At 38.0% G+C, this 27,378-nt stretch overlaps 1 protein-coding gene and 1 pseudogene across 7 annotated transcripts in view; one reads left to right on the forward strand and one right to left on the reverse strand.

The window, feature by feature from the left end:
• The window catches only part of BBX (BBX high mobility group box domain containing), a 287,870-nt gene that overhangs the window by 17,390 nt on the left and 243,102 nt on the right, over positions 1–27,378 (reverse strand). For 6 of the 7 annotated variants that reach the window (XM_086675525.1, XM_086675529.1, XM_086675524.1 and 3 more), the window contains 5 exons: positions 22,440–23,448; positions 21,314–21,452; positions 17,828–17,976; positions 6,986–7,075; positions 5,576–5,635 (listed from right to left, as the gene is read on the reverse strand). In XM_086675525.1, coding sequence (XP_086531651.1) covers positions 5,576–5,635; positions 6,986–7,075; positions 17,828–17,976; positions 21,314–21,452; positions 22,440–23,448 — 1,447 coding nt within the window. The remainder of the gene's footprint in view (positions 1–5,575; positions 5,636–6,985; positions 7,076–17,827; positions 17,977–21,313; positions 21,453–22,439; positions 23,449–27,378) is intronic. The other variant, XM_086675530.1, reaches the window with a different exon arrangement.
• LOC147577472 (large ribosomal subunit protein eL43 pseudogene) lies at positions 24,594–25,100 on the forward strand (annotated as a pseudogene).

The following is a 27,378-nucleotide window of genomic DNA, read 5'->3' on the forward strand; positions in this document are numbered from 1 at the left end:
AGGAGAGCAGAATGAGAATGATTCAGGATGTGAAAAAATGCACATGCTGGCATAAACACTTGCATAGGCTTCACTTAACAATTTTCATCTAGGTCTTTAATGAGGCTAGGTACATCCTGGAGAAAGGAGGGCTATGAATTTGTAAGATCTCTGCCCTCAAGAGATTGATTCCAGGTTTCCCACTCCAAAACAAGTGGGAAATCATTTCAATTACATCAAAAGAAAGGATATAAGGCAGAAATCATACCATGATTTGTGGCTTGGCCTTACCTCAATATAGCATAATAGATGGCTATGTGGGGAACTGGCTTAAGATAATAGTTATTAAAAAGAAACTACTTGGCATTGCTCCCAAATATCTTTTCAAGCAAGTAATCAAAAATTAGGAAAAAGGCTCCTTTTACATTATAGATCTGTACCCAGGAAACAGTCTTGGTGTATTTATACTTTGATATTTAGCTTACCATAGGCCAGTGCTGTTATGTATCTTAAGATTTTTTTTTTTTTTTTTTTTTAGTTTAAACTTCAATAAAAGCTGCCAGCAAAATAAAAGATAATTTGGTTAGAATGCTCCAAGGAAGAAATATTCCATGACTCTTCATTAGCCTTGAAATTCAAAGCCTCCTATAGGTATAAAGGAGCTACAATCTGAGTTTACAATGAGCATAAATAGCCTCTATTAGATATTCACAAGCTTCAAACTTTATCTAGTTTCTTATCCAGATCCATCAGTTGTCCCTTCTAGTTAGAGGGGGGAATGTTAATCACCCCTCCAGTATGATCACAACATTATAGACGGCCCTTCCAGAAAAAGCACTAACCTCTTCCCTCTTCTCCTTCCTAGGAAAATCTAGAACTTGTGGAAATAAGGATGTAGCAGGGTTACAAAGATGAAGGGTGAATTACATCAGAAGAACTGCTTACAGAAAGAAGGAACCCACGAGGTCAAAGAAAAGACCAAGTGGTTTAGGAGAAGATGAGCTAATTTCTACACAAAGACCTGGATTCTACTCTTGATTTTTTAATTTATTAACTGCAGAACCATGGGTCTCAGTTTCTTCATGTACAGATGGAGGTTGGTCTAGATGAGCTCTAAAGGATCCATCAGCCCCAAATTTCTTTTCATGTGCTACCCAGAATCAGGGGCCTAGGCAGCCTCCAGCCAGCTCCAGAATCTTAAGGTGAGGGATAAGTACACCCTTGATAAGGACAGTTAGTTCTCTTGCTTGTGGTAAACCTTCAAACAGTTTCATTTCTTTTCAGTAGTTGCTCCATTTCCTATATATTCCAGATGAATTGGTAAAAACACAGTAAGAAGCCAAGGGGATGGCTGCAAAGGGATTGCAAAAGGGAGGTAGAGTAAGGCCTAAAAGCAGACTGGGACGAGGGGAAGCTCAGAAACCAGCAGACAAGATGCCGGGGGCATTGAAGGGAGACTGGCCAAGAGACACGAACAATCAAAGTCCCAGAGGTTGGTATACTAGGACACAGAAAAGGAGTGAATCAGGTTGCAGGCCAACTGGAAGAGGCAAAATGTGAGAATACACCGAAGATTCTCAAAAATCCCCAAAAAGGAGGCAATGTCACCTTTCTAGATATTGTCTCCTCTAAACTTAATGCCAGATCAGGAAGCAATCATGGGGCCTGCAGATCATCCACATTTGAAGAGGTACGTGATGAGATCTTGTTAGAATTTGGAAAAGGGAATAAGGGTGAGTCTGCCCCGTGCTTTGACCCAGGAGCTACCTATCCGCAAAACATCCTGTGCTGTCTGGAGGCCAGGACCAATGATACCCTTCAGGGTCAGCACTCAGAAAGAACCCTATCCTAAGAAGAAGAATTGGGGAAGGCAGGTAAGGCTAAGTCAAAGAAGTGGTTGTGTGGGACACGACAGTACATCTGAGCCCAGCAACGTTAGCAAAGCAAAGGAAGGCCTGGTGGTGAGAGACAGGAAATGGAAAAAGCTCAGAGACAAAAACAGCCTGAAGCTGAGCACCAAGGAACAGCAAGCCAGTTCCTTTTTTGTCCTTTCCGCCAGACTAATGGACATGTGAGAAAAGAAAGGCTTTTGTCCTCTAAAAACAAATTAGTCATTTCTCTTTCGGCTTGTAATTGAACACACAAACCTACCCAAGCACTGCAAAACAAGTCCACAGGGCTAGTTTTTACACTCCACGATAATCATTAACACACTTGGAGCGTACCATCTGAGAGAGATAATGTGAGCTCACTCCTGGAGCAACATGAGGAATGTGGCAATAAGAGACTGTCTTGTTTTCCAAACTCTGCTCCCAAAATGTGGGGTAAATTTTTTGAGATAGCAGCACTGTGCTTGTACTGAACCTCAGGAGTCCACCAGAGTGCTCCAGAGTCATGAATTCACATTCCAACAAGGGGGATCAAACTTGCATTGAAATTATTATAGCCAAATCTGGAATCTCACTGCCTTTGGTTGGCCTCCCTTGAGTTGAAAATGTAGTCAGATGCTGAATGGAACACAGAAAAAAGAATCAAATGAATGAGCCTTATCTAAGATCCCAGGAGACCTTGCTGGAGTTACATAGCAACTCTTTTGAACTTGAGAAAAGAGATCAAGGTTCGTCTGAGTGTTGTGGATCATGTTTGAAAATTTAACTCTAAATACTTTTTCTCCCCTGTAATCGTACTCATACACTGCAAAGGGAACTAATCTTGAGATTTTTAGTCTAAGGTTCGAGTTGTTTTATTTTTTTCCTTTTAAGATGCCATTTATAATAGCATCATCTGAGCCAAATGAGGGGCTCAGGTATGCCTGAAAATCCCAAACTGTAAGCCGCCAATGTACTTTAGTGGAAAGAGTGCTGGTTTCTTCCTTTCCCGCTTATGTTGGTCAGGCTTCATTTCTTTATCACGTATTTGGGGCTAATAAGCCCTCCTGAATTCACTGGGTCTCCTGCCAAGATTAGTTTTAGAAAAACTATTGTGAAAGCCCTCAGGAAACTATAAAGTAATATTAAGTATTAATTATCATCATCATTATTATGACAGTTAGAAACCTCCAGCTTAAGCATGAGCACTGGACACCATAACTTGGTAGAAAGATAAACACAGTGGCAGATACAAGTCACCCTGGTTTATCTGAAAAGTTAACCTTTAATTCTAGGCTGATAGGCAATCTTTTTTTATGATCTGCAAAAGTTTCAAGAAATGGCTTGGTGATTTTGAATTTTAAAAGCATAGGGGAAAATGCTTAAAACAGATTATAGGCTTAGCATTTAAACGGCAGATGTGATTTCTAAGCACCTAAAGATTTCTGATATTTTGGGGAAAAAATGAATTTTGGGAAAAAAGTTATACTCAGCATGATGCCAAGAAAGCATAGTAAACTTTAAGTCATCCCCTCTGAACCAAAGTCTGGAACAGCTCACAGCTGCGTGCCCTCAGTTGAATGAACTAGTATAGGCATCAGCTACGAACAACTCCTGTCTAACCTCTGCCTAGGATGGCCAACATGTATTAAAATTCTCCCAATTAACAGTTTCATCTTCCATCCTTATGTATTTGTACTCTCCCAAGGTAAAGTTTTAACAAGCAATGGTATGACCATAGGTGAAAGAGGATGAAGTAAAGGGCCTAGATAATTCACAAAGTACACAGTCACCACCTGAACAAGGAAATACAGGGGAAGGTATGAAAATAAATAGCCAAAAAAGGTCACTTTAAATTACTGGTAATTTCTGATACACAAACGGATTCCTTTTTTCCTGGCCACATAAAATGAATATGCATTCCATGCCAAGCAATTTTCAGTGCATGTTCTTCCAAGTTTATGATGTATTCATATACATTAATGATAAATATAATAGCACCAATAATAGCTCTAGTCCCACTAAACCCTTGGGACTGCCCAGAAGACTGAAATTGATTTACTTTTCTGCCCCCTATAGGGCAGAATTAGGGCTGCAGAATAAGGTAACTTTCATCAACCCACTTCATACCACGGTAATAATGCAAGGAGGAGTGGGGAAAGGACATCTGAGGTTGATGTATCACTACCTCTCATCATTCACCCCAGCCCTAAACACACGCATCACACACACACTTGGTACCCATACGGAGAGTGAACCTAGTGAGGTTAAACACAATTTGTCCCGCTGAAAACTGCTCAGTAGTGGCAGATCTAAGACTAACACCCAGGTCTCCTGATTCCAATCTGATTCATTGTTTCTACCACAATGCACGTGCTATGATACCATGTTCTACATGAGACACGGTTTCATTCTTTAAAAAAGAAAACATTTAGAACAGTGTCATTCCAAGTAAAGGGTAATATGGTCTTAAGTGCCTCTTAGACTTCTTTGACTGTTCCTCAGTGCCTTACATTTACCAAGTGTGAGCAGAATATATCTTTAAAATACACAAGAGCTAATATATATCACATTTTGGATGTTAGCATTTAATGCTGAGACCAGCACAACAATTCACATTTGACTGTGCCAGCTAAGAGCACAAACAATACCCTGGAGAGGTGGTGAACGTGAGGTAACAGGTCAGAGAACAGATACACTGCTGGCAGTTTTTGTAAAAGTGCAAGGACATAAAAGCAGACATCTGGCTCATGTGAGCTGTGCCTACCGAATACAAACAATTTCATGTTTGTTATAAACCCAAGTTTGAATATTTTTGAGAAATATCTTTAACATATGAGTGTTTTTGATAAATGACTTAGGCCAAATGTGCATTTTAATTTTCTTCTCTCTTTCAGGATACAAATGAGAGTGTATCTGGGAATCAAGAGATGTGGACTTCTTCATTAAGTTCCCCTTTCTGGTCATAAGTAAATCAAAGAGGTTGGACTTAACGAGCTTTAAGATTGCTTCTAGGTTTTAAATGAAGCGACTCCTGATTAAGCGCTACCAAAACGTTCAGCTCCTTAAAAATGGCTACAATGGAAAAAAAAAAAAAAAGAGGAATCAATGGGAAGAAGAGGGCAGCTACCTACACATCACAGAAATGAGTACTCACCAGAGGGTTCAATATTTAACAGAAATTAGGTACACATCACAAGTAAATAGGGCTGTGGGAAATTTTGAAGTAAAATCTGCACCTAGGAACTGTAACGTTATGTTAATCAACATGGAACTTTCCTTGGCTATCCATAAGCCTCTGGAGCATTCATTAGAACATATTTAGGGGTACTGAGAGGTGGGCTGGGCAAAGTTCAGGACAGGAACGCTGCTGACATGCCCACGTCCAGCCAACCAGGAAAACCCTATGCTGGCTCTATTCTGACTCCTGTAAGCACCTGCCTGCAACATGAATGCAATATTGAATATATTTAATTATGGGAAACTCTAATTTCTAGTGAATGTGGTTCAAAGTTTTAAGTGCCCCCCTTGACAAATTAAGCTCCACAGGACACACTGCCTGACCCTTAGCAGGGTCAAAAATCTGTCAGTTGATTTGAAAATTTAAAACAACACAATTATGAGCCCTCAGGTATAGTGCTGTTGGCTGAGCCTATATAAATTATGCCTTTTTAAACCTTTCCAAAACAGACTACCCGAAATGATACAAAGGGTATTGCTTCTTTTACCTTCTGTAGGGTGAATGGCATCCAAGAAGAGTTGCTTGTTTGACCATTTATCCCCACTTCCTAAAAACAATGAGAGAAAGAAAGTGAAACTCTATTCCCAGGATAGACACATACATTATAAAAATAAGACTACACTTAAGAGCTTATATAGGACACATTATCACACAAATGAAGCAGAGTTTTATTTTAACTATTTAATTTTCAAAATGACATTTGCCAACTAAAATAATCAGGCTATACAGGAAATGGATTAAAAATAAACAAATTCGCCTTTTATGAAATCACACTGCTGGATAATTTCTATGACTTTAAGATAACTGAAGATCAGTTCAAAGGGAATGATAAAAGCCAACATTTTTACCTGAAAAGTGATGTTTCTCTACTGGAAGCAGAGCAAAAAATAGTAACATACAAAACTAAGAGGCTAGAGTGGAGGTGAAAATAAAACCCAAATTAAGTAAAAGGTTACACATAGGAACACGGAGGCACATATGTCTACACATGGAAGACAGGTGCATTTTAAGCCTCATTCCAGAAACATAAAAGGCTTCACAAGTGGCCATGCAAGTAGAATGCAAATGGGCATCGGATGAGTAGGCTCATAGTCACGAAAGTAACATGCAGGGCGATGCTAAAGAAAGCCTAACTTCCAGGCCACGTGGCTGTACTGAACCAGATGGGAACATTTGTCTTTTGTGTGAAAGAATAGGAGTCCTGAACTATGAGAAGGCAGAAATCTTCAGATGAGCCTTGAAGAGGTTCAAGGGCCCATCAAAATCATAACAATAAGATAGATGCTCAGAGTGAAGAGATGGTGGAGGGCAGTGCGTCTCTAGTGCCCTCTGGAAATAAGTTATGTGACTGAAGGGGGTGGGAAGAGTCTGGCAAACGAAGTAATATAGATTGGAAAAAGATGGGTTACGACTTAGGAGTGGAATCCTCCTAGATAAGAATCCTCAAGGGTCAGAGAGAGTACAGAAATGGTGGCACTTTCATATGAATAGGGAACTCTTAAGGTTTCAGGAGATAGGAAAACGTGGTCCTGCTTTGATGGCTGCCAAACATGAGAAAAACAAGAAAAGTCGAAGAAAATAAGTGGATAAGAGCTCAAGAAGACTAAGTTACAAAATGCACCAAATACGGATGAAAACAAAGCAATTTTAGGATTCATATGGAACGCTGAAAATAGAGACATTACGGGATTTGAGTAGGAACCCAAGTGAAGGAGATCTCTCTTTGCAATTAGCTGTGGAGTCTAGAAATAATGAATATGCCTGCATTAGGAGCCGATGACACTGAAGCAAGCCAAGGGGAGGAAAAGGCAAAGGTGGTGCACAGAAGCGTTACTCAAAGATGGTTCACAATGGAGGTGGCCAAGAAACCTTGATGGAGGATGGAAGGCACCAATACCTTTTTCCGGAACATTAGGCTTCTCCTTTTTGTGCTTATATTTGCTGACAATTTTGTGGAATAAGTTCTTTTTCTGAGACTGGAAAGGACCTACAGACAATATTAATATAAATATATTTTAAATTCACAATGTTTCATAAAACAATACTGTGTGTTCCTCAACAATTACACCCTCCTCCCACCTATGGTAGAAGCAAACTGAGTCACAAGAAAGGTCATCTTGCATATTTTTCTTTGCTCATAACTAGTGCTCAACACCCTTCCTTAGGCTTATTTAAAACCCGGTGAAATTTTCCTTAGCAATATATTGGGCAGAAGCCCCTAGTAGGGCTGGGACTCCTTAAGCACAAACTGCAAATTTAGTGATTAGAGACAGACTACAACCCATAATAGCACAGTAGTTGTACTCTTCAATAAAGATTTAGATTCCTAAATCTAAATATCATGAAGGAAAGGATGGCAGGGGCATTTCTTCTCTTCTTAGAAACTGGTTTTCATAGTAAGAACAGCAATTTAGGACAATAATTGGCCTGTTAGCATCAGATAGCTTTCTAGCCTTTTCTGTGGTTATTTTAGGAAGAAAACCTGCTTTAAAGATAGAGAAATATTTACCAAAAAAAAAAAAAAAAAAAAAAAAAATCAGGGCGGGGAGGGGAGTCTCAGATTGTATCTTTGTTTTCTTAAATAAAACAGAACTAAGATTTTCAATCACCAATCGGAAATGTCAACGGCAGCACTGACGTCCCCAAAGCAGGTTTCTTTCTATACCCTCTGCATATTCCTTTGTGAAACGGACTCAAATCATTTTACATAACTTCTGTTTGCTCATCTGTAAATGGGGATAACGATAGTGCCTAACTCAAAGAGCTGATGTGAGGATTTAAAAAGTTGGAGACTCTATAAGCTGCCCCTGTTGCACCTACCCACCTGCCAATATCTGCACCCACACATGCTGCCTTCCTGCCAAAGCAAACTATCTACACTCCTGCCTAAAGTATACAACATGCTGGCTTTTATGTTTGCACATATCTGCAACTGTCGCCAATTTTAGATCATTTTTACTACCTCAAAAAATCAATCCCATATCCTGTAGCTACCTATCACCCTTCCCTATTTCAGCATTCCCTCTACCTCTAAGCAACCACTAATCCACTTTCTGTCTCTAAAGATCTGCCTATTCTGGTAACCTCATATAAATGAATCATGTAATATGGTCTTTTGTGTCTGGATTCTTTCACTTGGTATAATGTTTGCAAGGTTCACCCATGTCGTAGCATGCATCAGCATTTCACTCCTTTTTAAGACTGAATAGGACTCCACTGTGTGGATTATACTACATTTTGTTTATTCACTCATCAGTTGATAGATATTTGGCTTGTTTCCACCTTTTGGCTGTTATAAATAATCCTGTTACGAATATTCACATATAAGCTTTAGTGTGGACATGTGTGTTCATCTCTCTTGGACATAGAATACCTAACCAGTGGAATTGCTAGGTGATATGGTAACTCTATGTTTATAAACCTTTGGAGGAACTGCCAGGCCCTTAAACATCCTTACCAACACATTGTTATCTGTCTTTGATTATGACCATCATAAGGATGTATTTCTGTCACTGTAGTTTTGATTTGCATTTCCCTAATGACTAATGATGTCAAGCATCTTTTCCTGGGCTCACTGGCCATTTGCATACCTTCTTTAGAGAAATGTCTATTCTGATAATTTGCCCATTTTTCAACTGAATTTTCTTTCTTCTTACTGACACATACAGTTCTTTATATATTCTAGATAAAAGTCCTTTATCAGATATGTGATTTGCAAATATTTTCTCCCATTCTGTGGATTTTCTTTTCACTTTCTTATTAGTGTCCTATGAAGCATAAAAGTTTAAAATTTTGGAAAAGTCCAATTTATTCACTTTGTATGTGGTTATTCAGTTCTCCTAGTTCCATTTTGAAAAGACGATTCCTTTCCCCCTTTGAACAGTCTTGGCTTCCTCACTGAAAAACTGCTGACCAATGATGTACAGGTTGACTTCTGGGCCCTCAATTCTATTCCACTAACCTATATAACTATGTTAGCACCATGCTGAATTGTCTACTGGTTTTTGTAGCCAGTTTTGAAACTGAAAAAATTTTGGCTATTCTGAATTCCTCGCAATTCCACATTAATTTTAGAATCTCTTATCAGTATCTACAAAATTAAACTGACATTCTAACAGGGGTTGGGTTGAATCTGTGTATCAATTTGAAAGAGTGTTTCCACCTTAATAATATTAAGTCATCTAATCCATGAACATGGGATGTTTTTCCATTTATTTGTCTTTCAACAATATTTTGTAGTTTTCAATTTGTTGTACTTCTTTTGTTAAATTTATTCCTATGTACTTTATTCTTTTTGATGTTACTGTAGATGGAATTGTTTCTCCAATATTTTTAGATTGTTCATTGAAACTGTATAGAAATACAACTGATTTTTGTATAATGATCTTGTACTCTGCAACCCTGGTGAACTCATTCATTCATAAGCTATGGTAGTTTTCTAGGGAAATCCTTAGGTTTTCTATATAAAATATCATGTCATCTGTGAACAGAAAGAGTTTTACTTCTTCCTTTCCACAATACAGAAGCCTTTTGTTTTCTTTTTCTTGCCTAAGTGCCCTGGCTAGAACCTCAATTATGATGTTGAACAGAAGTGCTGAGAATGGACATTCTTGACTTGTTCCCTACTTTAGGGGGAAGCATTCAGTCTTTCTTACTAAATATGCTGTTTTGGGATTTTTATAGGTGTTCTTTAGCAGGTTGAGAAACTTTCTATTCTCAGTTTGTTGAGTATTCTCATTAAATGTGTTGGATTTTGTCAAATGCTTTTTTTCTACATCTCTCAAGATGATCACATGGGTTTTTTGTTGTTCTATTGATATAGTATATTACATTAATTGATTTTTGGATATGAAACCAACATTGCATTCTGCAAGTAAAATCCCATTTGGTAATGGTGTATAATTCTTATTATATGTTGCTGGATTTGGTTTGCTACTATTTTGTTAAGGATTTTTATGTCCATTATTTTAAGAGATAGTATCTTGTAGTTTCTCTTTCTTGTGATATCTTTGTCTAGTTTTGAGATTAGGGTGATGCTGGCCTCACAGAATGAATTAGGAAGTGTTCCCTCTTCTAATTTTTGAGTAGGTTTGAAAAACTGATATTAATTCTTCCTTGAACATTTGGTAGAATTCAGCAGTGAAGCCTGGGCTTGGTTCCCTCCTCTCCCAGGTATTTTTGTGATTACTAAATTCAATCTTTTTAGTAGTTACTGTTCTATTCAGACTATTTCTTAAGTCAGTTTTGCTAGAGTTCTTTCTAGGAATTGTCTATTTCATGTAGGTTATCTAACTTATTGGTATATAATTGTTCATAGTACTCCTTTATAATCCATTCCATTTCTGTAAGATCAGTAGTAATGTCCCCAATTTTATTTCTGATTGTAGTAACTTTGCTGTTCTCTCTTTTATTTTTATTTTATTTACTTATTTTTTGTTTAAAAATTTTTTTTTAACATTTATTTATTTTTTGAGAGACAGAGAATGTGAGTGGGGGAGAGGCAGGGAGAGAGAATGGAGACACAGAATCTGAAGCAGGTTCCAGGCTCCGAGCTGTCAGCACAGAGCCCAATGAGGGGCTCAAACTCATGAACCATGAGGTCATGACCTGAGCCAAAGTCAGATGCTTGCTTAACCGACTGAATCACCCAGGCACCCCTAGTCTTCTCTCTTTTTTAATTGGTCAGTGTAGCTAAACATTTCTCCTATTTGTTGTTTTTAAAGAACCAGCTTTTGGTTTCATTGACTCTCTATTGATTTTCTATTCTTTATTTAATTTTATTATGTCCTCTCTCATCTTTATCATTTCCTTTCTTATACTTTCTTTAGGTTTAGTTTGCTCTTTTTCTTACAATGTTTCAAGATAGGCTAGGTTATTAATTTGAGATCTTTCCTCTTTCTTAGCATATACATTTAAAGCTATAAACTTCCCTCTAAAGCATTGCTTTAGCTGTAGCCCATAAATTTTGGCATGTTGTTTTTTCATTTTTATTTATCTCAAAGTATTTTCTGATTTCCTTATGAATTTCTTCTTTGAAATATTAATTATTTATTTAGACTTATTGAGTTATTTAGACTGTATTGTTTAATTGCTACATATTCGTGAGTTTCCCAAATATTTCCTGCTGTTGACATTTAATTTCATTCCACTGTGGTCTGAACACGTTAATTTGATTACTTCAATCCTTTTAAATTTATTGGTTTGTTTTAAGGCCTAGTATATGGTGCATTCTAGAGACTGTTCCTGTGTTCACTGCAGAAGAATATATATTCTACTATTGATGGGTGGAGTGTTTTATATAGAGGCACAGCTTGGAGATATTGCAGGCTTGGTTCCAGGCGACCGCAATAAAGCAAACATCGCAATAAAGTGAATCAAATTAATGTTTTGGTTTCCAATGCATATAAAAGCTGCATTTATACTACACCATAGTCTATTAAGTGTGCAATTACATTAGGTCTACAAAAAAGCACGTATCTTAATAAAAGGGTATCCTATTGCTAAAAAATGTTAACTATTATCTGAGTTGTAATCACTGATCACAGATCACCAGTGTGACACAGAGACATCAAGTAAGTAAATGTTAGAATGCTGATATATTTGACACAGGGTTGACCCAAACCTTCAGTTTGTAACACAACACAGTATCTGCTAAATGCAATAAAACGAGGTATACCTGTACTTTTTTTTAGGACTAGTTAATGTTACCTGTTCAAGTCTTCTCTTTCCTCGTTGATCTCTCGCCTAGTTGTTCTATCGAACCTACTCTTCCCCCCCCCCCCAGCATGTCTCACCTTCTAACACATTATATGCTTTGTTTTTTGTTTATGCTTGTTTACTACCTGGTACCCCTGCCATAAGGAACCACCATGGCAGCACAATCCTTTGTTTTCATTCGCAGATATATTCTACATGCCAGAATGGTGTTTAGCATATGACTAGTTCTGAATAATACTTGTTACATGAACAAAGTTCTTAAGCCACTGGCTGGCACAAAGTAAAAGCTCAAGAAATGACAGTTGTTGCTATTGTTACTGATAACAGAAAGTTGTGCATTTTTTGATGACTACACCAAGCCATCCTTTTTAAATAACCACAAGCAAATACTTTTGAGTTAGCCAGTGGTGGTTTGAAATAGAAATAGAAAATGTCTTGTTGACTTTTTTTTGGGAAAAAGTGAGCAAGAAGGGAAAGAAAATAAATTTAACAAATATAAAAAATATATATCATGTGTATGTACTACACTAATATTACAGGTATTCTCTATAATCCATTTGCAATCACTGCTTTACATATTTTCTACAACCTAGGAAACTTCAGGCTGGTGCCCTGAATGATACACAGGTAATCACATAAAACAGAAGTGGAAGAATGCAGAAGAACAATTCTGAGACCTCCTAGGACCATAAGGAGGGATGGAATGAGTTAGGGAAGAAGAAAAGGATACATATTTTCAGACCCAACCATACTCAGAGAAATCTAAAAAGTACAATTTAAGGATAGAACTAAAGATAGCAGTTGTCAATTTTAACATGAGAAAAGAACATCCAGAGTGATTTGGTACATAGAGGAGCTTCTGTAAACTTTTATTTTTAAACTTCCTTGCTCCTAGCCATCCCCCAAACTATAGCTATAAAATAAAACTAAGTAAATGACAATTTCATATAAAAAAGAAAGTGACAAACTTGAAGGGAGTAATACAGAAGATATAATTGCAGTCACTGGGAAGCAGCAATTTCAGAGCCAAGAAGTGAACAATTTCTGCTCACCACGTACATATGTGTGGTATTTTGTCTAAAGGAAAGAAAGCCAAAATTTGTAATAAACAGCAAAAATAAGGAAATTTATTACCATTTCCCCCCTCAGTTAATTATATTAATGCAGAAACATACATGGAAGGAAAACAAGGTAGGAAGTGAAAAGCGGAGAAGAGCGTTTCAGAAGCCATTGTTCAGAAACCAAAAAAATTGCCAATGGGGGGTGCTGGCCGGCTCCACTGGTAAAGCATGCAACTCTTGATCCTGGGGTTGTGAGTTTAAGCCCCACGTTGGGGGAAGAGATTACTCAAAAAAAAACTTCAACAGTCTTTCACTAAACTACCACCTCAAGTTCTGATTCCATTTCTCTCCCGCATCGCCAAACCAAATTTCTTGAAGGAGCGTTTGAATCAGCTTCTACTTCCTTATGACAAAAATCACTTCTTGCTGGCATATAAACTAGCTTAGGACTCCACTGAAGTTTTTAGGCAGGATGGCCTGTAATTTGACAAAATCCATCTCCTTGGCACCTAACTTCATAGCTGGGTAGACAACAGAAAACCTCCGCCTGAGAGGATAAGAGCAGTGCCACAGAGACATTAACAATAAATAACCTTTCCAAAACATTAATGTTGTTCATGGTTAAGGAGCTGTAGTGACACAGGAGCCAGTTCAGTATTAGCCTGTTATGATAAATTTTTAAGGTCAGCAGGTAAGGTGATTTAGTAAACCTTGCTTTTTAAAAACTGTTGTAGGGAACAAATGTTATGCATAACTCAAATGGTGGTGACTTATGCCCAGGTTCAATGGTTTCATGTTTCTAAGCTATAAAAAAAGCAGAAGTTTTATTCTAAAATTGGCTATCATTTTTGTAATAGACACAATGAAACAATAAATTCCTTTGTGATAATTTACAGCTAAGTGCTCCCAGCTACTGGGCATGTGGATCTGCTGACTTGAGGAAGTCTGGGTGAGCCAGCCACAGTCAAGTTAGGATTCAACGAGGGGAAGAAGCTACCTCATCGAGCCAGACATGCATGCCTTGTGAAGGAACTCAGGATTATATTAGGTACACCTTTTACATCTGCAAATGTGCTATCCCCATGTTCCTGAAAACATCTGGTGGCAATGAAGACTCTCGGTTAACAGGGCAAAATACAGAGTTCTGCCCAACCTGGAAGCTATAACTTCTTGATAGGAAGGGCTGGGCTGGCTGACATCAGCACTAGGTGCGGTAACACTGAATGTAGCCTCAGTTTGGCTCAATCCCAAACGGGGGATTCTGTCCTCAACCTTTAATTTTATAAACCTGAGTCGTTTATTATCATTGTGATTTTTTAAAATTGAAAATCTTTAATCATTTGGAATTCCAATTTTAAAATATGAGGATCAACAGCATGTGTGATAATGGGCTAAGGAACAATGTGGGAAGATTGAAGATATACAGGGGAAAAGTGAAGTCAAGGGTCAAGCTGGGGCATAATTTAAACACTCTAAGTTCAACTCAATTAACGTTTTCTTCATGACCCGACTTTGTCTGAAAATTACTATTCTGTACAGCACTCTGACTTCTGATACTTTTGTAAAAAGTGCTTCATAAATTAACAATATACTTAAAATAATGTGTCAAAACCTATCCCTTAAGTTACAATTAAATTTAGACTTATAATTTAAAGCTTTTATTTGAATATATACAAGTAACTAAGGGAGATAAACCAGAAAACACTATAGGCCTGGGCTGCCTGAACTGAACTGTACCAGTTAGATGCATTACAACTTACTGGGTAATTTGTTCTTAGAAGCAAGGGAAAATCTTTTCCTAAGTCGTGGTGCTCTGCCTACTATAATATAGCCTGAGCCCAGTCAGAGGAAGGTATCATTTAGTTATGCTCACCCTTTTTGTCCTAGTTTTCTTTTTTAAAGTTTATGTTTATTTATTTTGAGACAGTGCACATGCACGTGCGCGTGTGTGTGCGCGCGCGCGCACACACACACACACACACACACACACACACAAGCAGGGGAGGGGCAGAGAGGGAGGGAGAGAGAGAATCACAAGCAGGCCCCATGTTGTCAGTGCAGAGCCTGACTCGGGGCTCAATCTCACTGCGAGATCATGAACTGAGCTGAAATCAAGAGTTGGACACTTAACCAAGTTACCTACTTGTAGAGTCGTAGAGTTGTAGAGTTTCTGTTGTAGAGTTTCTGACAAGACCCAGTATACAGACATGAGGGATAGGGCAAAGATAGCGGAGGGGACAATGGACAAGGGAAAGAGAGTCTTTGGAAATGCAGATATAAATAAGGAGACAACTGGGAAAACAGAATCATAAACCCATGCAGATACTATGTTGTTGAGATATGTGACTGTATAAATGCATACATACATAACCATTTCCTCTAGATACTACAGTTCAGAAAAATTCTATATATTTTACATAACCTTGAGTAGCTAAAAAACATACCCAGTATAAGGCAGGAAAAAAATATAATAAATGTTGAATGATAAACACATAAGAAAATAAAGGCAAAATGCTAAACTGCTGAAGAAGAAATGAGGTTTCCTATGGACACATGCTCTTTTGCTAATAAACTAATGATTTCATACACAGTTTTTGCTTTGAACAATTCATTATGCACAGATGCTAAGAGTCTAGAGTCTAAGAAAACAATCTTCTCTATCCTCTAAAGATCAGGCAATTACAGCACAGCTGGTATGATAATTTCATTAATAACTTGTGGGACAGTGCACTGGTGGTGCTAATGCCAAATTACAATTAGTTACAAATACTATTTCTTTAGTTTGCTAAATAGAGAATATATCATTTAGTGTCTGTTTTATTTTAACTGCATTTTGCTCCATGAGTCAGAATGCAGAGCAAAATCTAAAGTCTTGAAAGACTTCCTACCCACGTAATTACTGATACACTGTAAGAACCAGTGACTTTGGGCTTGAGAGGCATAACAGAAGCGTTAAGATGATATTGTATGAAGTATAATCCAAAGCTCCAAAAACCTATTTCACATCAAAAGAAATACTGTTAATCTCAGCTGGGAGAGGAAAAACATATAACAGATAACTAAGACCCAAGAGAAGGTCTCATGAAAATAGATCCTAACTCAGGGTTTTATAGCTTTACAAAAATAAATCTATTGTTACATTCCCTGATAGATAATTTGGCCAGCTTCAGGGCTCGAAAATGAATGTCTCCAACTACCAGGAGTGGAGGAAGAGAATACATCCTGTGCATCAATCAATTAAGTTCCACTTTATTGGCTTGTCAGGTATTTATCAGTAACTTTAAATCCAAGAATTATGGGAGCTCATGATACCTGGCATCTTTGGGCTCATGGACTACTTTGCCTATTCCTAGATATCCCTAGGGCACAAAGATTGTCATTTCATTGGTAATCCATTACAGTGTTCAGCTACCTACCTGTCAACAAGGCTATTTTATTTCTTTCCTACTTATCTTGGAAGATCTCAATATAACCCTACTTTCTTTTCCCAGATGAGCAAACTTGGTGAAGCAACATTTCTTTTTTAGTTCTTTATTCACTAGACTTGTTTTTATTGACCACAGAGGAAAACCAAGCTAATTCTGAAATCACTTTTATGTTCCTCTCCACCTTTAATCACGAAGGAAGAATTTTCTTCAGCCCTACAGATCTATCTTGAGATACAGATCACAAAGTGACTGTCCTCAGTTGTGTCAACTGTGGTGTCCAAAGAAGGTTTTAGGTCTAGAGGGAGAAAATTTAAATTTCTTCAAAGAAACCATAATTTTTCCTAGACCTTATATCGTCCCTCTAACTCCATGCAATTGTATTTGCTCATTAATATTTATCGTTGATTATCCACGAATGCTAGAATTTAGCAAGATTCATGTGAAGATATGTATCATCTTGTATCTATCCATCCATCCATCTAAAATGCACACAAAAAGGGAAAGTATCTGATCTGACATGGAACAGGCAGGAGGCAGCCACTTGTACAGGGTAAATTACATCAACTCTTCCATCAGATCCTACAAGCAACAAAAACTCAGCCACACCAGTTCTTCATTTCTCCATTCACTGTCCTTACAGGAAGTGACTAAATGGGATGACGTCTTTCACATCTGTATGGAAAACTAGAGATACATTTTTCCCACCAGTTTTTAGACTGGAGTAAAATCAGAAAACAAGTTTCTCAATAAAAGCAATGCTGTCATTTTGGGTAGGACAGTCCTTTATTGTGCTTGAAATGTCCTGAGCAGGTTACTATGTTTAGAATCCCAGTCCCTGCCCCACATGTAAAGGTGGTCTTCACACTCTTTACCACCGTTCTTTGAACTACAGTGTTGCCCTTGATGAATGCTGAGATCCACCCAAGTCATGCTGATAATATAAAAGCTCCCCTTACGTACAAGGGAAGATGGTGATATTCTTCAAAACGAATATGCTAAATAGCATTTTTCTAAACTTAATAAAACCAATTTAAAGGTATTGCCAGAGCATTATTTTCATTTGGTTCATACTGCCAGTAAAGAATGGAGTCTTCTTACTACGCAAATAGAACAATTTCATAGTCCCAGAGTTCAACTTGTCAGATAGAGTGAGTAGAAGGGTGAGGCTCGGCCAACAGTTTCTGCTCAAGAAAAGCTTAACATCTCCAGGTTAGAATTCTGAAAAGCAGAAAGTCAAAGACCATGTGTAACATTTTCAAAAAAAATGACATATTTAAGGGCAAATGCTCGGGCTGGGATGTCAAAGAAGAGAGGCTGAGGAGGATAAGGAGAGAAAGAAGGGAGAGAGAAGTGAGGTGGGAGCCAAAACAACCCTGGAAAGCAAGCTAAAATTCTAATGGCTGCTGCCTCACTGCCTCAGTCTAAATCCAGTTACGTATCTAAAGGGAGTTGCAGAAGCTTAGAAGAGGGCTGAGATGCTGACCACACCGTAGGAGGACACATCTGTAGAGCACTGTAGAGCACACATCTAACCTTTGCTGGTTTTAGTCGGTTCCGAGGCCATGTTTCCAGTCTTCTTCTTTTTTCTTGGGACAGGTACACATTTCCGGTCAAATGTAACAGGACTGTATTGAGGGAGGCTGTTGAATTTCTTTTCAAATTCTTCATCCAGCTTTGCTGAGCTAATAAGAGAGGGGGGATGGAATCAATCAGCACGTGACATAAATAGTTAAACAGAAAATTACATGAGACCTATTTTAAGATACTCCATTTTAAAAACAGGGTCCCTGATAATTAGGGCACTGTTGATAAACTCTGTGGCAGGACAAAAAAACATCTTTTCAGAAATGCTTGAAAAGATTTACCAGCACAGTTTTTTTCAGTCAACTCACAAGAAAGGTTGCCTTGTTTGTTACCTTAGAAAAGCAGAGATATTATTTAAAATATAAGAATATTTTTGAAGTTCTCTCCATTGGCATGGACATTTTCCACTAAGTTCAACACAAAGCATATTCCATGCACACAAGTTTCTCATTGTAAAGATTTGTGTGTGTGTGTAGGCAAGTTTATTGGTGATGGGGTATCACCATCAGCGATTTTATAAGATTTATTTTTTAAAAACATATTTACTGACTAGTACTTGCTTAAAACATCTCTACACACAAAGAAAACACAAAAATTCTGAGGATCATAAAAACAAATTCTGGAGAGTTGACCAGGATGGCGTTAAACCACTCAACGACAAGGAAAGCCAGTTTTCAATGAACACACTGGCAGACAGGCAGCACCACTTTCACGCAAACCAGGAACGACTGCAGAAATGGCACCAGCAAAGTTGGGAAATCCTTGGGCTGCTTCTGATGGTCTCGAAGGCCCCCACGCAGCAATGGCAGCATGCCTGCTGGATCACTGGCTGGCTTCTGACTTCCACTTACTGAGACTTATTAACTAAGATGACACCCAAACAGATGGGAGAAGCTGCAGCAGAATGGTGGCGCGTGCCGGATGGAGAATGGAAAGCCTTCTGGGGAGAGGGCAGCTTTGAGTCAACTCACAAGAAGCTAACAGCTAATGTGTTAGGCTGCTACCTACAGGATGTACTTGAGGTGTGTCCACCTAAAACTATTCTGTTTGGAGGAATATACACAAGTTGGGGAACAGAGACAAGACAGTCCAATAACCAAAGAATGGTCAATGGAAAAAGGCCATTAATTAGTTCTATCAAAGCAGGGAAGGTGGGCACCTGGGTGGCTCAGGCAGCTAAGCGCCGATTTCGGCTCAGGTTGTGATCTTGCAGTTCATGGGTTTGAGCTCCGTGTCAGTCTCCGTGCTGACAGTACAGAGCCTGCTTTAGATCCCGTTTCCCTCTCTCTGCCCCTCTTCACCTTCTCTCTATCAAAAATAAATAAATATTAAAAAAATAAAAAGCAGGGAGGGTGGTGGGGGTGATACTACTTCATTAATAAAATCACCTTTTCTATCCAGTTAAAAAACATTTGTAACTAATGGAAAAATCAGATAGTAATCAGATACTATCAGAAAGCTACCTATAATATAACTTTTTCAGATAATCTGAAAAAAATCAAAAGAAAATCATGAAAATGCGACTTATAACTCGTAAGGTCCCTTGGGACTTTTTTTTCCTTGTCTTTTTTCAACTATAATAATCATCCATGTTTTTTTTTTTTGTGGGGGAAATCTGTAAGATTAGAACTGCCAATACGAAGTGAATTTTTCTTGGCAACAAATAGCATATTTTCTGTGATAAAAGGGGTTAAAATGCCTATTTAGAAATCTCAGAGAAGACTGATAGGAACTGGCATCTCATACTGCTCATCCGCTGTGTTGGTATATTCCAAACAAAGCAGACCCAGATAGTCTAATTCTGAAAGGCCTATGTATGTCGGTGGGGATGGGAGGGGGGGTCGGTGGGGGACAGGAAAGACCAGAGGTTCAAGACCAGAGATTTAAGCCTATAGGAAAACCACACTCCCAGTTACATACATGTGCCTTCCTTAGAAATTATTAAAACAAAAACAACCCATACACCAATCTCTTTTCAGAGATAGACTTTCAAAATATTGTTTCACTTTTCTTGTTCCTAAAGAAGATTGGTAAAAACACCTCTCTCACGGCTCTCAGCAGTTTCTAATGGAAGCATCAGAGACCTCTCTGCTGAGAGTCTTAATTTCTGCTTTATTTCCCCAGGATCCCATACTGTCTGCGCGAGACCTGCTCCTCTCTCAGTGAGCAGACCCACAGGGCACTAGTAGTTCTAGAAGATACAGAGCATTGGTCCTGACACTCAGTGGTCACTTTTTAAGGAAATTCTGCATTTGAAAATATCATTTGACAATGATGAATATGAGAATTTTTATGTTATTATTTATAAGTTGAGTTTGCAAGCAAAACTAATTTGAACTACTTTGGACTTATAAAGTATTAGAAAAGAAATACATAAAATTAAAAAAAATATCATCTGAGTAAATCATCTTGAGGAATTTAACAAGAGAAATAATTTCCAATCTCCCATTTCTGATGACCTGGAGCCTTAAAATTACCAGATTTTAAAGCATTGTAACTTCTAAGGAAAAAACATATTGTTCCACTAACAGAAATGCAAATACTTATGAATAAACCAAATACTTCCGATCCATGAAATCTGCATACCTTTAAACACACTTATGAAAAAATATGGAAAATGTAAAAATGTACTTATTTCCATTCAATATATTCTTTTCAAATTGGGCTAATAAGAAATCTCAAAGGATTTTTAACAGTTTAACTGAATATGCAGATACTTTCCTGTATATTAAGATTGGTATTAAGAGTCTTTGGAATAACACTAAAAATGAAGTAATTCTTAATGATTTTATCTCGATGTACATGCTATTGCTTGATATTGCATTTCAACACATAATTAATAACTGAGTATTCTCTGCAGCAGAGTCAATCTAACATTTTTATCTTAGAGCAACAGAACATGGTTTCGACACAAATGGTTAGATAGAGGTCGAAGGATAATTTTATTTACCTTACCCTTTTGAGCTGTCATTATTATTTTATAAATACATGTGCATAACCTTTAGAAATATTAAATAAAGTATATATGGCAAGCAAAATGGCAAAATGCTTACATAAACATGTTTATGCTAAAACATGCTTACATAATATCCATTGTAAACCTTAGATGGAAAAATGCGTCCTGGCAATATTAAAGGATTTACGATGTCACAGCACTAATACATGGTGGGCCTCAATTCAAACTGAAGCCTACATCTCAAATCTACATACTATGTACTATACCTGAAATGCAGATGGCACGGTCACTCACACAACCGCGTTAACAGCAGGAACCCTGTGGTATGCGGAGATTCCATGCTCTCGCTTGCAAAGACTGTAATAAGTGCAGAATGAATGAATACTCCAGAAGAAGCAGTTAGTGAATTAGGTTTACCTTGGAAAACCTATCACACTTGGTGTCTATGCAGTGTGCTGACTGTGCTCACAGACACTTACCCAAGGAGAGAATCTTCCTTTGGCTTGGTCTTCTTGAACTTCTTGCTCCCACTGGTCCCACTCTGATTAAACGTCCAGCTTTCTTCATTCCAACACCCTTCATGGTCAGAGGAGTTTCCTTTTCCTGAGCTTCGTTTCCCTAAGGGAATTTGAGAGACAGAATGTGCTTGGTATATTGGGATGAGGTTGCTTCACAAGTGAATTGCTGACCCCTTAGGTATCGTCTGCATGATGCTATTTGTAACTATTTCAGTTTTGGTGTCCTCTAAGCGATTCGTGATGGACCACCCTTAATAATACAGCATGCAAAAAAAAGTATACAGCTATGGGATAAGTCTTCCTATCACAACTCAACAGGTACTGTGCATACTGTGTGACTCAAGAGACAGACTAACTACTATCACCTTTCCCATTAGAGAATCAGACTAAGGTGTAGAAGCCTTTGCTGGTGGGCACTATTAATGTGAATTTCCCTCAGATTTACTGGAATGATATCCCTGTACTCCCAAGGATCTGCATTCAGGGCTTGTTAGACCCATTTTCTCAGACATCTCTAAATTGGAATTTAGCTTGGCAAGAGGTAGTCCCCTAGCCAGATGCTGTATTTTAAAACAGATGAATTTATATACAACACTCTGTGAAATAAAGGTATACACATTAACTGGTTTTATGTTTTAAAGAGGCCTTCCCTTCAACTATAGTTTTGAATACCTACGGAGAGGGCTAGACAGATTATTTGCTTTTGGAGCCTACAGATCAACATTCTGCCCAACAGATTTGCTTGATTCAGGAAATTCTTTCCTTCAGTTTTAAAAGCCATAAGAACTTTAAACATGTAGTGCTTATCTTTCAAAACAAGAAGCCAGCCCATACCAGGTTAAAAAAAAAAAGTTTGAATTATTTGAACACATATCCTGAGAACTACCTACAAAATGAATATAAGATCTGCTCTATGGTGCTAGAAAACATGTAGGTAAAATGACACATGTGTCTATAAACCATAAAGAACTGTACAAATATATTGTTCTGATGCCACATTGTTCTTTATGGTGGCTCTTCTCAATGAGTCTAAAGGAGGCATTCGCTACGTTTCCATATTCTTTTCACTTTTGTGAGAATTACTTACCTCTGTCAACATTAGCTCGCAGAGAGGTGAGCATGCCTTCAGACACCAGGGTTTTATAAAGAGCACCTTTGCAAGACCTCTCAGATTTCCGGGAGCCACAAGTCTCTATTTTTCTGTGACAGTCACTTTCCTCAGGCTTGGCCTGTCCAGATAGGCTCGGTGGTAATGCATCCTCCGTGGGGGTCAATGGTTCTGCTTTTATACCCTCTGGCACCTCACCAGAAATGTTCTTGCTGGCAGAAATATTAATGAAATCTGGAGGTCTTGACTCTTTGGTGGTGTCTGAGGATTTCTCCTTTGACATTTTCTTCTCTCTTGATTTCACTTTTTTCTTTGGTGGCTTGGCATCCAAAATGCTTCCCTTGCCACTTGAAGATGCGCGGACCTTCTTGCGAGGGGTTTCTCCAAGTTTCTCGATGCCCCAGTCTCCCTTTGCAACGGCTTCAATGGTGTATATAACACTCTCAATGTCAGACTCTGAAGACTGCCTCTTTTTGCAAGTCTTCTTGGGTGTGGATTTATCATTTCCATGTCGATCCATTTTGCTTTTCTTCTTTTTCTTTTTTAGTTTCTCTGGTTTGTTTAATGCTGTGGGATCCTCAATGATCATAATTCCATGAGGATGGCACATATGATCCTTTCTACTGGGAACATCGCTTATTATTATCTTGCTACTGGCAGAATAAGAAAAATCAGGGAAGTGACTACATTTTTGATCTTCTTCTAGTTCTTCCTTTTTAATTTCTTTGGGATCTTCCACTTTTATATCCATTGTATCATCCATTCGTAGCTCCTCAAAATTTCTTAGTTCCTTAGAATCTCTTACATTTTCCTTAGCTGATTTTTCAAATTCTGCTTCCTTCTGTGACCTGGCTTCATCTGTTTTCTCCATTTTTATTTCTCTTTGTTCCTTTCCCTTCTCCAATTCTTTAATTCTTCCACCATCTGATTCTTTTGCCTTCATTAGCTTTGATTCCTCCATTTTAACCCCCTCTGATGCCAGACACATCTAAACGGTTCAAACAAAAATGGGAGAATGACAAAATAATATTTTTTTTGAAATACACTTGAAATTAGCTTAAACTTTAAAAGTCTATCCCTCTTTAAAGTAATCAAAGCAAACTTTACAATAATCAGCCCACTTCTGCCAAACTAATTTCAATAACTCAAATTTTAAAAAGGCTGTAGGCATTATGATATATTCATTACATTTTAGATAAGCATGTACTCAAATTCTCATTTTCCAGCTTCATCCGAAGCTTTTTCTATGAAAACATGATTTGGTAGAAAGAAGATGGGTTCTAGAGTTGAAAGACCTGAGCTTGAGTCTTAGTTTTGCTACTTGCTAACTCTGTGGCCTAAAATGAGACATTTCACTGTTCACTCCTCAGCTGTCTTTGTAAAATAAAAAGGATGGCAAGAATGATTGTCTCAGAGGATTCTGTGAGGTTTAAGTGAGATGATATACTGATGCCAATACTGACTAAATAATCCCGAAAATGTTTAGATGTTTACCTTTTCTTTTTTCTTGGGGAAACGAGAAAAAGAGCAACATTTTGTACCTACCCAGTTGAAGTTAGAAATGAGAAGATGATTCATTAAATAACTACAGAGGATTCTGGTTAATGAAAACAAAAACAAAAACGTTACAGGCCTCAGATGCTGACAGATAACCTGAAGATCATAAAAGTGGTGAAAACTAAGTGATGGTGTTTTTTGTTTTAAACTCATTTGATAGCAGACTTGATCTAATCTGAACTTACACGCCTAAAAATTCTGACCAGAACTAATGTGAAATTACTTAACATCTTAATTCACATTTAACGTGACTATTCATATGCTTTCGCTATCAGCATCTTCATGCATTTGCATTATGCCCTGTGGGAATTAACTGCATAGCATAAGATGCATATACTATATCATTTTTCTAAAATCTGAAAAATTCTGAATACTAAAACACATCTTGCAGCAATCCGGTTATGTTTTAAAACTCCCCAAATTTCACACATAGGACCTTATAGGAAACACTTGCCATCTTCCTCTCCAGTTCCCAGGTACCTCGAAAATTCAATCTAAAGCTATTTTCTGAAAGGGGAAATTGCAGCTTTTGTAAAGTTCATTTTCAATACATGGACTTTCATTCATAAACATTCCCTGAAATGCTCCCAAGCTCCAGGCCCCATGGGAGGACCCTAAAGATACAAAGACCATTCTCTGGGCTCAGACTTAGTTTGGGAGGACATGGTTAAATGCATCAAGAAGGCTGGAATGATCGGTCAATATGGGACCTGTTATTGTTGCTTCTCTCAGGAAAATGGTAAAGAACATTGAAATTAGCCAGCATGCTGAGTACACTTGCTCCTTCTGTGGCAAAATCAAGATGAAAAGAGGAGCTGTGGAGATCTGGCACTGTGGTTCAGGCATGAAAACGGCAGTTGATGTGCCTGGACCTACAGCACCCCTTCTGCCACCACAGGAAGGTCTACCTCCAGATGCCTGAAGGAGATGAAAGACCAGCAGCGGAAGCTCCACCATGTGAGACACTGCCGGCCTATAATAAATGCCTTGATTTATGTAACCAAAAAACAAAAGAATACAAAGATCAATAAGTTCCCCTCTCTGCCTCTGAGGATTCATCATGAGGCTGACGATGCTGATTAGGCCAAGGGCAGAACAGGAGTTCTTCTCCATTATTCATTTTACCAATTTTGTATTAGCAGCTTAGAGGAAAAAGAGTACTGGGTTTTGCTGAGCCCCCAAATCAAGCATAAGAATTAGGAAACTGATTCTTTAAAAAAATTTTACCATTGTGTCAAATGGAAAATTGTCAGAAATGTTAATGTATATAAAACTCATTTAAAAAATTGTTTTCAATTAAATTTGAGAGAGAGAGAGAGTGCGAGCAGGGGAAAGGGGCAAAGAGAGAGGGGGAGAGAGAGGGAGAGACAGAGGGACTGAGAATCTTAAGCAGGCTCCATGCTCAGTGTGGAGCTTGACATGAGGCTTGACCCCACAACCCTGGGATCAGATCTGAGCCGAAAGAGTCAGACGCCAAACTGACAGAGTCACCGAGGCGCCCCTAAAACTCATTTTTTAAATAGATAAGCCATTCAGTTAAATAGGAGATCCTCTTTTACTTCATTTTTCCCCTTAGTATTTTCAACGCATCTCAAATCTTTCTGTGAGAATTATAATTGATAAGCCTGAGAAGAAATTGCAGAAGGGTGAGAGGAGGCAGATCACGCACGTTAAAAAAAAATGAACATGACAATCTTCAGATTTTTTTACAGGGAAGATCTGAAATAGTATGGATTCACAATGGAACTATCTTTTTTGGGAAATCACGTAAGTTAACTTTTAGACCTTAGCAAGTAGTTACGAAGACTGAGAACTCCCCTTTAGCGAAAACTTACCAGAAGTAAGTTCAAAGCAAAAATGTTATTTTAATTCTGACACACTGACACATTTAATTCTCCCTGCATATTTTATTCTCGTTGGACAATGTGCTGTTTTTTCATTGATTTTGAAATGATTTTTATTTTCCTTTCTCGATTATCCTAGCCCTTCATGAAGAACTATCTTACATGGGGGCAGAGACAATACTAGTTCTGGAAAGAAGACTGGAAAGGCATCCTCAAGGTAAATTTTACGGTTTTTCAGCCACTGTCACTCTGGCGACCTTTAATAAGTCCCTGCAGGAGCCATGTCCCATAGAGGCACTGGGTTTTATAGTGGCATGCCAACAGTTTGTATTTGCATAGGTTCATGTGAGCAAACCTAATAATACTTTGCAAACTCCATTCTCTGCTTCAATATATTTCAAAATGATTCTCCTCATCACCCCTGATAGGATTCCACAGCTAGGAATGAAATGGAACAAATGCAGACATTCACTCTGGGGACATATTCCAGGAAATAGCATAATATTTCTTGTGGAGGTAATTACACCAGGCACTAGTCATGCTTTACTTCCTTGTTTCGGGCTCTTAAAAGTTTTTTTCTCCCACAAATAGAGTATGTTAATCCTAAATTATAAGAAAAACAATTATATTGCTAGAAGTGAAACTATAAAAATAAAACAAATAACTCCGAGTCAAAAACTACAAATCATAAATCTCACTAACCAAAAACCCAAATAAACACAAATCAGACTCAGAGCTGGGTGTCATATTAGGTAATCTAATTTAACATTCTTCCCCATGTAGAAATTCACTTTACTACAATATTCTTGAGACTTAATTATCCAACTTTCCGCACAAAGACACTGACCATATTAGAGGGTGGTTCTCTCTGAAATACTTAAAATTTGAGGAAAAAACTACCACTCCATCATACTAGTTGTTCTCTGAAGTCACATAAAGAATTCTGCTTTCTCTCATATGACAGACTCTCAAATCCTAGGAGACAGATGCAAGTCTCTTCTCCTGGTATAATGTCCCAGTTCCCTTAACATGTAAGGCTTTCCAACCTTTCAAAAGTTGGGCCCCTCTTACCTAAATGCAGTATGGTGTCCTGAACCAAGAACTGGGCTTTTGGGAAGTAAGTTGGGTTCAGGACGAAGTACCACAGTGCTTGCCTAAGGCTAGAGCACTGTGGGCTATGTAACTTTGACTTGAATCCATATGAGGAAATAAAGGCTGAGAAACGGGGTAACAGGACATGCTCCACTGGGTTGTTGTGATACAAAAGTGAATAAATGTGTGCAGACACAACACTTTACACATAAAGCTTTACAATGGTCAGGGAACATGGATTTAGCAATATCTTCCTTAGAGTAAGTTCCTAGCTTTCCCATAATGCTCTACATGAGAAGTAGAACTGCATACTTGTCAGCTGATAGGAACATACTTATCTTCTAATGGGGCCCAAAGATGGATCTCCCCCCAGCCACTTTAAAAACAAAACAAAACAAAAACCAAGTCATACTTCTGGCTTGTAT

The sequence above is a fragment of the Puma concolor genome, chromosome C2, assembly GCF_028749965.1.
Source record: "Puma concolor isolate L17-30 chromosome C2, mPumCon1.1.hap2, whole genome shotgun sequence".
In the NCBI taxonomy this organism is placed as follows: Eukaryota; Metazoa; Chordata; class Mammalia; order Carnivora; family Felidae; genus Puma; species Puma concolor.